This window comes from Enhydra lutris, unplaced genomic scaffold (genome assembly GCF_002288905.1).
Source record: "Enhydra lutris kenyoni isolate GAN:26980312 unplaced genomic scaffold, ASM228890v2 scaffoldscaffold85, whole genome shotgun sequence".
NCBI lineage: Eukaryota > Metazoa > Chordata > Mammalia > Carnivora > Mustelidae > Enhydra > Enhydra lutris.
Window position 1 is genome coordinate 2,538,984 of NW_019154169.1, and position 10,775 is coordinate 2,549,758.

General features: G+C 42.1%; 1 protein-coding gene across 3 annotated transcripts in view; it reads left to right on the plus strand.

The window, feature by feature from the left end:
* LOC111161442 (dpy-19 like C-mannosyltransferase 3) overlaps positions 1-10,775 on the plus strand; it is a 69,389-nt gene that overhangs the window by 19,113 nt on the left and 39,501 nt on the right. For all 3 annotated transcript variants that reach the window (XM_022525089.1, XM_022525091.1, XM_022525092.1), the window contains exons 4-5: positions 6,961-7,051; positions 10,411-10,532. In XM_022525089.1, coding sequence (XP_022380797.1) covers positions 6,961-7,051; positions 10,411-10,532 — 213 coding nt within the window. The remainder of the gene's footprint in view (positions 1-6,960; positions 7,052-10,410; positions 10,533-10,775) is intronic.

The following is a 10,775-nucleotide window of genomic DNA, read 5'->3' on the forward strand; positions in this document are numbered from 1 at the left end:
GGCAGTGAAATAGTCTAAAATTGATGCTAGGGACGCGTGTCTAACTTGTGAATACAGTCAAAGCCATTGAATTGTATACTGTAAATGGGTGACGTGTATAGTATTCGAATTCTAGCTCAGTAAAACTTAAGAAAATAGATGCATCTTTTTTTTTTTTTTTAATATAGCATGCATACATCTCAGACCAAATGCTAAGACCTTACCCATTAGGGAAACACTAGAACAGTGCTATCTAGTAGAACTTTGTATAATAATGAAAAGTTCTTTGTGCTGAATTAATACTCTAGCCATTAGCCAAGTGTGTTCAGGAACTGAAAAACAAAATTTTTCATTTTAATTAAGTCAGCACGTGTTCTGGTGGCACCATGGCATTAGAAGCATATTCCAAGCCAAAGCGATCTGTTCATACTGTTTAACATTGCTTTGGAGGGGCCAGCAACATAAACATGAGAAATAAAAAATACCAACAGGTGGGAAGAAGAAGGTGACATTATTTGCAGATTGTGTCATTATATACCTGGAAACCACAAGAGAATAATCTTAAAAAAAATTTTTTGGGGGGCGCCTGGGTGGCTCAGTGGGTTAAAGCCTCTGCCTTCGGCTCGGGTCATGGTCTCAGGGTCCTGGGATCGGGCCCTGCATCGGGCTCTCTGCTCCGCAGGGAGCCTGCTTCCTCCCCCTCTCTCTCTGCCTGCCTCTATGCCTACTTGTGATCTCTCTCTCTCTCTCTCTCTGTCAAATAAATTAAAAAAAAAAATCTTATAAAAAAAAATTTTTTTTTAAGATTTTATTTATTTATTTGACAGAGATCACAAGTAGGCAGAGAGGCAGGCAGAGAGAGAGAGGGGGAAGCAGGCTCCCCGTTGAGCAGAGAGCCCGATGCGGAGCCCGATCCCAGGACCCTGGGATCATGACCTGAGGCGAAGGCAGAGGCTTTAACCCACTGAGCCACCCAGGCGCCCCAATCTGAAAAATTATTACAAGCAGTAGGAAAACTCAGTAAGTAGCAGGGAGTAAATCTGAAATTAAATATAGAGATACCAAAATATTTTTTAAATTTCTCAAATTGAAATTAATAAGGAAGGAAAACCTAAAATGTGCCTTTTTTTAAAAGTTCCCTGGCAGTCCTCTTCCACTTCCTTTGTCCATGTACTCCCCACCCCAAGCTCTCCTGGGATGATGAACTTTTTCTTCCCTCCTTTCTCCCCCAGTACTTGACTGTCATCTGTTGCACTGCTTCTTGTTTCGCTGTCGAGGGGGCCCCCTGCCCTCCTAGGTCCTCTGGCTGGGGTCCTGTTCACTGAACTGACAAAAGACAGACTAACAGAGAAGAGCATCCAGATTTACTTAATACAAGTTCTACGTGACACTAGCACCTTCATAAGGAAATGAAGACCTGAAGAAAGGGTTAAACCTGAGCATTTTTATGCTCGATTTGACTAAGAGTAGGAAGTCATGGAAAAGATATAATAGGACCAAAAGGTATGAGGTAGGGGTAGTGAACCTAGGCGAACTTAGCAAGGCCTGTTGGTTCAGACACCTGCCCTGTCCCTCCGTCTCTGGAGATAAGGATGTTCTTTCCTCTGGGGACGAGGGGTACAGCTTTCACAAGAGACTCGGGGGAGAAGGGGGAGGTCAGGGAGTCCTTCAGCCGCAAACACCCAGTATGCCGGCCTGCATGTTCGGAGGTAGCGTGTTCCCAACTGAGAAAGGAGAGGCGAGCTGAAGAGACCTTCCACGTGCTTCCACCCTACCTCTGCCCGGATGTCGTCCCTGGATGCCAACTTGTCCCCACATAGGTGTGAGGCCCTCTCCCTCGCCTCTCCCGAATTCCCTCACTACAGCTGTCAGGTCTCTCCTGCCTTCTCCCATGCGGGGAGCGGGGGAGGCTGTTGGAGCCCCACTTTCTCTTTCAGCTGCTGTCCCACCGTTCCTGCTCATCTTCACACCCAGCCTCCCCCCAGAAGTCTGTGAGCCCGTGGTCTCTGTTCCTCTCCTCCCACTGTCTCTCTGGAACCCACTCCAGTCAGGCTTCGGCCTTGGCCCTGCTCTTGAAAGATTCTGGTTCAAGCCACTGAGGCCCTCCGGGTTGTTCAGTTTAGTGGTCCTGTCTCAGTCCTCGTTTTCCTTGGGCTCTCAGCAGTTTTCTTGGCTCTGGGACACGGGTTCTCCCGGATCTCCTCCTACCTCTCCAGCTGATCGTTTGGCTCCTTGACAGGCTCCTCCTCAGCCTTCTGACTTCTTGTTGGCAGGGAACCCAGGACTTGGCTCTGTTTTTCTGTCCGCTCTCATTTCTAAGAACAGTCTTATCCATAGCTTTACATACCATCTCTGTGCTGATGGCGCCCAAACGTCTGTCCCTGCTCAGACCTCTCCCCTGAACTCCAGACTTGCATGTACATCTTCTGACTTGGCCACCTGAGTTTGGATGTCCGGTGGGCATTTCAGACTCAAAAGGTGCAACATCAACCACCTGACCGTCCCTGCCCTCATGTGTTTCTCCTGGTATCTCCGTCTCTGTAAATTGCAGCTTCCTCCTTCAGTGGCTTGGGCTTCTGCCCTCACACAGTCCTGGTTCTCAAGTCCCACCTTACAGCCTCAGGAAGTCCTGTCAGGTTTCCTTTGACAGTATCTAGAATGCAATCACCTCCCACAACCTTTATCCCCACCTGGATTTATTACAGCAGGTCACTCCCCACTCAGAATCCTTCACAGTCCAGCTCAGCATGTCTGAAACCCCCTTCCTGACCTCCCCCCTCCCCGGCTCCCCTCACACACACCTAGCTCAGAGTGCAAGCCTAGAGTCCTTGTCACCTGCCAGGACTGGGTGTCTGACCCCACGTTACCTCTCAGACCGCTCTGCACTGCCGCTCCCGACCTTCCTTCCTTCCTCCAACTCAGACCACGCTGCCTTCCTCATTATTCTTCAAGGTGTAATTGCCTGTCCTGTCTGGCTGGCAGGGTCTTCTGCACATGACTCACCGCCTCACCTCATCTCTGCAATTGTCCCTTCACGGGTGCGGCCTTCTTCACACATCTGCAAGACCACAGCACCACCCCGCCCTTGCCACCCCCCTTCTCTGCTTTACTTCTTATACTGTACTTATTTACTAAGCAAGGAAATTCTTCCCTCTGTTCTAGATTAAAAATCCTGTGAAGACAGAGATTTGTGTCCCCTTTTGTTCCCAGCTGAATTTCTCAGCCGGTGAATGCTTGTCACTTGTTGGTCAGTAGCTGTTTGTTGAATGAATGAGTGAATGAATGAATGAGGAAGATAGAGCAAAAAAGAGACCGATGAGAAGCACAGAATGCGATGGGGGCTGAGTTAATAGTTCAGGCAAAAGGCTCTTCCTTCTCTCTAATTGATACCCTTCCTTGAGTTGTCATTTTCCTTTTTAAAAAATGCATTATTCTTTCTCATGGAAACATAAACCCCTCGGGATCAAGGACTGAGGTTTTATACCTTTGTTTCCCCCAGCAAATAAATGTTGAGTGATAAGGAAAGATCATTCTCATTTGGCTAAAAAAGCACTCCTGTCACTCAATTTTTGCCAAGTTTGTACAATCCTTTCTTAGGCTGGTGTTTTCCACTCTTACTGTCATATTGGCTTGATATTACAGAATTTGCGTATCTTCCCACCGAATGAACGCACCTGCTCAGCAAGGGCTCTTTAGACTAACCAGGGCAAGTCCCGCAAAGCGGTGACTTCAGGTGCTCCCGAGGACTGGTGGTGGCTTCTGTGTGAGCCCCACGGGTGCCAGTCCCCACAGCAGCCGTCTAACCTCCCACACCCTGCTTGGCAGCTCTCACACATCAAGGCATTCATCAACTCCAGGGCAAGAATTGTTCCATTCCAACAGATGGACAGGAATCGAACCAGACCATCAACCATGTATGTGCCATAAATATATTTGCTAAGGGCATGATTCCCAGTGCAAAACTTCGAGAACAGCTGTCTTTATCGTGAGCTACTGTTTCTTGGTGAGATGATTTGTTCCCTAATTCTGAAACAGATGACATGTATGAAGTTCATCTTTCCCTGGCTTCCCCACTACCAGCAGCCTCATCATTTTGGGTGCAGTTTCTGTAAACAAAAGTTACTTTCACAAGATTTTAAAAAACTAATGAGAGGTTTCCTTTGGCAGATATGGTGTCATTTGTCTAAAAGGGGTTGTTACATTTCGAGTGTTTCTAGGGGATGCAGATTAAGTGTGAGCATTTTTTAATGCTTTTCCCTTTGAGTACTTTTGTTAAATTACAATATAAACTACTACTTAAATGGTGTTAGCTATACGGCTCCTTAAAAATACAATGCTTTCGTCTTTATATTTCTTTCTGTCATTGTCTTCAGAAAAGATCCTTTCATTCTCCCGACATTGCTTTCCCTGTGGAACTGATGCAAATTAAAATATGAAGTATTTGTTCATTTTGCATTCTTCAGAGGGTAGCTTCTCTTGGTGTACATTTTCACTAGCACAATCCAGCAGGCAAAGTGTAAATTGCTATAAAACTGGAAAAGTGTTTGAATGAGTAAAGCAGATGTTCTCTTAGCATGAAGCAGATGTAAAACTTGCAAGTGTCTGTCTAATAAAGTCTAGCATTTGGTTCCATACAGCTGGTGCCGAGATTACCAATTAATCATGTTTGAATGCTTTTTTACTAATTAGGACCCCCTCAGTTCTTTATACATTCTGGGTATATTAAAAGAGAGGGGTGGAGCACAAAAGCTTTCTACCTTTGTACTGTGAGCAGTGGGTTTTTTTTTCTCCCCCCCCCATCTTTATAAGGTCAGTCTTCTTTTATCCTTAGAATCGTGTTGGCTATGAAGCCCCCTTCATGTAAATGATTGATCTGCCTCTCCAGTTTGATTTGGGGATATAGGTTTGACATTAGAATATTCCATTGAAGACAGCCGTACTCTGAACACATGAAGCAGCTGGGGAGAAGAAAAGGAATGTAATTAGACTTAATGGGTTTTTTTTTTTTCCCTTACTTGCATGAACAAAAGCTAACATTAGCTCAGTTAACATTAATTCACAGCCTCGGTGGCTCCTTGACCAAGTAGGAGTGTGAATATTATAGAAACAAGTGATACCAGTCTAGTTTTCTGTTAAGAAAAGCAATAGAACAGTTTTTCTCAAAAATTAAAGATGAATGTTGATATGATGCTAAGAATTGCCTTTATTGCTGTGAAAGAGACAACACAAATCAGTAGCAAAGGCATAAGCTAAGAGAGCACCATTGTTGTATATTGTCCTCTTTATAGAGCAAGTGTGCTAATGAAAGTAAATTTCAGAATCTGACTGGGCCTTTTTTCCATGTTTGCTTTCCCTGAGATAAACCTGTTTTCTGTGGAAGGAAGCTCATTATATAAGATTTGCTACTCTGCCCCTCCCTCCTGGTTTTTTAAAAAAGAGTGAACAATGGTAAAACATAAGTTTGTTTCTCAAGGTCAGTAGTTGGATGTACTCAGGGAACTGAGTACTTCTTCAGTGCTTTATTCATGAATCAATTTATAATAGTTTTTTAAACAACAGGAGAAATATTTAAAGGGTAGAAGAGACACATGAAATAATTTCAGGCCTGAAGATAAGTAGCATGAGTGGTTCTTTTCATGAAATGTTTATTACAGTTTGAAAAGTCGTTGGAGGTAGGGGAAAAAAAACCAAAGGTGTGTTCAGAGAAGCTGATTCATTAGAACATGCCATGTTTCATGTTTAGCATCCTTCCCCGTTAAGGTTGGGTTTGTGGAATAGGGATCTGCTATGGTAGGAAAAACAGAGATGGAAATACGCTTTAGACCCCGTGTGCCAGATTCTAGGACCTGACTTCTTAGACACTGGTGTAACGACAAATTACCATTTTCTTTCGTTTATACTATTATGTGTAGAGAGAGAGAGATAGATATCTAGATATATATGTATGTATGTGAAATACAGTATCTAAGAATATTAATATGATTATTCCAGGATGTCTTCCCCATCCCATCCTCACCACCAGTTGCCTCCAGAGTTTGTTAATGATTTAAATTTTACATTTTATAAAAGCATCTTACAACCAAATTGACTAATAGCTGTCACTTTCAATTTTCAGTTCTTCTAAAATTGAATATTTATTTAAAAGCGGTTTACTATTGTATCCATTTGCCTACATGAGCATCTTTCCACCAGGGTGACACTTGGCAAACTAAAATTCACATGTAAAAGGTCTGCCCCTTTTCATTCAGCCTATCTTACATTCTGAGAATAAATGGGAAGTTATTTTTTTTTTTTTTTTTTAAAGATTTTATTTATTTATTTGACAGAGAGATCACAAGTAGGGAGAGAGGCAGGCAGAGAGAGAGGAGGAAGCAGGCTCCCTGCTGAGCAGAGAGCCCGATGCGGGGCTGGATCCCAGGACTCTGAGATCATGACCTGAGCCGAAGGCAGTGGCTTAACCCACTGAGCCACCCAGGCGCCCCGGAAGTTATTAATCTTATATAATACTGTTAGTTTTTAGGTAGGTGTCTAATGCAATTATAGTTCTTTTCATTTGGGAGGTTTTTTATTCTGTGCCTATTTTGATTCTCCCTAGTATTCCGTAAAATTGGTGGTGTGTGTTTTTTTTTTTTTTAAGTTTTAATTTGTGTGAAATAAAAGAAAAATGGTAACTGTGACACGTCAGTGTAAATGGAATTAGTTGTCTCTATTTTGTAAAATGGTTTGTTAATGGAAAGTTTAAACAGTCACAAAAGTAGAAAGACTCATATAATAAACTCCTGTAACTCCCACCCAGCTTCAACATTTACCAGCCTTCTATTGTTTTGGTTTGCCAAGATTTCTTAAGACTATATTTTGAAAGCGTTTTTTTTTTCCTTTTAAGTTGTAGTTTTGGATCCTGTTTCTGCCGTGACAATAGATATTTAAACAAAAAACAAAAAACTAGGTCATGTAAACCCAGTAGACCTAACTTTATTTCAGGAAGTGGAGCGAGAAATCTCATTCAGAACAGAATGTGGGCTGTATTACTCCTACTACAAGCAAATGCTACAGGCTCCAACCCTCATGCAAGGTAATTACAACTAATAGCTTTATGGGGATCTCCTTCTTCCTTTGCAATATTTCAGCCAAACCTACTTGTGCACTAAAGCATTTTATAAATGCTTTCTAGAACTTGCGTGCCTTTTTTTTTTTTTTTTTTTTTTTTTTTTTTTTCGTAAACTCGGGTACATTTTCCCTGCTCAAGTAACCAGTGTTTGGCTCTGGAAGGAGTTCTGTAATACCTAACATAACTCTCCTCTCCTCAGCTCTACTCCATCCCAAAACTCATCTGTTTGCAATTTCTTGGTTTTGCTGCTGTTTTTTTTTTCCCCCATAATCATTTTGGAAGAGGTCTTTGCAAGTGAAAGGAGTATTGTCTAAAAACAGGAGGCATTTTAGTGAGAAGACAAGAAGTACAGTGGTCCTTCTTGTCCCTGGTGTCCCCATTCGGTCCTTTATTTTGCAATTACCATTTTCCCACATTTCCGCTGTTGGTGAGTGGTTTAGAGCTCAGCCGCTATTACTCATCTAAGCCCCAGAAGGGAACTCTCCTACTTACTGTGTCCTTTACTGGGCTTTGCTTGGATTTGGATACATTTTTGGCAAAAATCCTTCATGGGTGATGTTTTGCACTTCTGGTTCTGTCACAGTAGGAGATATGGAACGTTGGTTATCTTTCCTTTTGCGCTCAAAGTATCAGTCAGTTGGTTCCCGTGTAGATAGCCGGGTTCCCCCATAATAAGGTTACTACCCATCAGCCTTTCACTTAAAGGTTTTAGCAGCCATTGATGCTTATTGCCTATATCTGTCATTTCAGTAGTTAAAAATGTGACCTTCAGCATTCCCCTTGTGTTTATTAGCTGGAACTCTGTTATTTAAGAAGCCTTTTTCTCATCAACTGTTTGATGACCCTGAGGTCCAGTTTATACGACAAAGGCAGGTTAGGTGTTGATTTTCTTTCCCTATGCAGTTGATCCTTGTTATTCATGGAGTCCATATGTGCAAATTCACTTACTCGAACCTCTTTGTAACCCCAGAATCCGCACTCATGGGGCTCTGCCAGGCATTCACGGGCTTGTGCAGAGCAGCGAGAACGCTTAGTCACCTGGCTTGCATGTTCCCAGCCAAGGTGGAATGAGGTGATGACTGCCGTCTCCTTTCAGCTCACCTTCTACAGTGTCCTTTTCATAGTCTACCTAGGGCCATGCTTTTTGCATTTTTCTGCTTTTTTTGGTGATTCTGTGGTTTGAAATGGCCCCCAGCGTAGTGCTAACGTGCTGTCTGGAGTTCCCAAGTGCACGCAGGCTGTGAAGAAGGCATACAGAGAAAACACGCGTGTTAGATAAGCTCTGTACAGGCATGCGTTAGTGTTACTGGCATGTGTTCAGCGTTAATGAATCGCTCATATATATTGAAGAAGGTGTCTTTAAACAGAAACACATAAATCAAGGTCATGTGTTGATCAGTTGATGAAAATGCATGACCAGAGGCTCATAAGAACATAACCCTGCTAATTCAGTGTTCACTGCAACTTTCTGGAACATAACTACTGAGTCCGTGAATTCTCAAATTTGTGATTTGCTTCTCTAGCATCCTCTAAAGCAGTGGGTCTTACTGAGGGACAGTTGTCTCTCTCGGGGACACTGGAAACATCGAGATGCATTGTGGGTCGTCCCAGCTTGGGTGGGTTGGGGACGATTGTGCTGCTGGAATGGGCAGAGGGGAGGGATGTTGCTAACCATCCTACAATGTCTCAACAAGGAATTATCAAGCCTTAAATGTCAAAATACCAGTAGTGTTAAAGTTGAGAAACTCTGCTCTTAAAGATGAGAAATCTCATTCGGGTATTTTCTTTCGAATTATCACCATTATTATCTCAGTGGTTCATCTGTTTCATTTCCTCTAAGTCGTTTGTTAAGATCTTCCTTCTAGAAAATTTCAACATATAAAAGGGTAAAGAGAATCCTCTGGACATTTTCGTATGTCTGTCACCAGCTTCCAGAGTTACCAACTCATAACCTATCTTGTCCCCTCTCTATACCCCATTTTCAAACCGGATGATTTTGGAGAAACTCCAAGACAGCATATTTCTGCATTTGTAGGTATATCAGTATATTTATGTAAAAGATGGCAACCCCTTTTCTAAATATAACCACATTGCTATTATCACACTTAAAGCACAATTAGGAGATTTCTGTCAAATATCTAGTCAGTGTTCCTCATTTTTATGATTGTCTTCCAGAGTTTTAATATAGTTTTTGAGATTCAAATAAAGTCCAAGCATTGCAATCATTTGCTCTGTCTCTCTCTCTTTTTTTTTTTTTTAGATTTTATTTTTAAGTAATCTCTACACCCACATGGGGCTCGAACTCAACTCCAAGATCAAGAGTTGCTTGCTGTACTGACTGAGCCAGCCAGAGCCCTCTCTCTGTTTCTTTTAATCTATAGATTTCCTTCTATCTTCTATTCTTGTAATTTTTTTTGTTGAAAACATGATTCATTTGTCCAATAGAGGTGGGGGCACTTGACGGGCGCAATCTCTTGTAGGGTTGAGACTGGTCTGTTAATAAGTTCTCAGTTAGCCTTGCACCTAATGGGTTAGCACCATCGGTGATCATTACCTGAATCTGTTAATTTCATAAGGACTATAAAATAGAGGATGTTGTCAGACTTCTTAATTTTCTTCTAAGCTGGTAGGTGAGAAATGGTATAGTTCTAATTTGCACTTTCCGTAGGCGCAAGGTTGAGCATCTTTTCATATGTATCGGGACTGTATGCATGTTCTCTTCTGTGAACCATCTCTTCAAACCTTCTGTGAATCAGTTAGCTTGGTTATAGCAGCAGATAACCTCAGTGTAGCCACGGAACTCTATAACAACAGGTTTATTTCTTACTTTTATTATCCCGCCTTTATTTGGAACCTGCTGTTGTCATGACAAAGGTAAATAGCCACATTGCTGGTGGAGACACGTGTCATCTTTTCTGAAAAGATGTCACATCCTCTCACATGCCATCGGTCAGAGCAAGTCAATGGCCAAACCCATAGGCTGCTTATAGCCCCCAAAGAAGTACAGGTCTCATGGCAGGAAGGGCAGAGTGAGGGTATAAAATCCTCTTGGCCTGAATTTCTGTAAAAGAACATATGGGGTTTTTTTTTTTGTTGTTGTCCTCACACAAGTTATAATTTACCTGTATTCATGTAAACATGTGAATGTCCATCTAATATACAGTAAGCTGCTTGAGGGTGGGATGGTGTTTTTTGTTTACTATCACATCCCCAATGCCTAGCACATTCTCTGGCACACACTAAAGAATCTAGGAAAAGTCTTGAATAATTGATAATTTATAATTGTAATTCTTTTTTCCTGATCTTTCAAATACCAACCTTAGGTTTTCATGGCTTAATATATGATAACAAAACTGAGTCTATGAGGACAATTAACCTTCTTCAACGAATGAATATTTACCAAGAAGTTTTTCTCAGTATTTTATATAGAGTCCTACCAATACAGGTATGTTGTGTTCTGTGACATTGAATTGTTAATATCACACAAAAGTCAAAATCTGCTGTGTTGTTTTTTTTTTTTAAAGATTTTATTTATTTATTTGACAGATAGAGATCGCAAGTAGGCAGAGAGGCAGGCAGAGAGAGAGGAGGAAGCAGGCTCCCTGCTGAGCAGAGAGCCCGATGTGGGGCTCGATCCCAGAACCCTGGGATCATGACCTGAGCCAAAGGCAGAGGCTTTAACCCACTT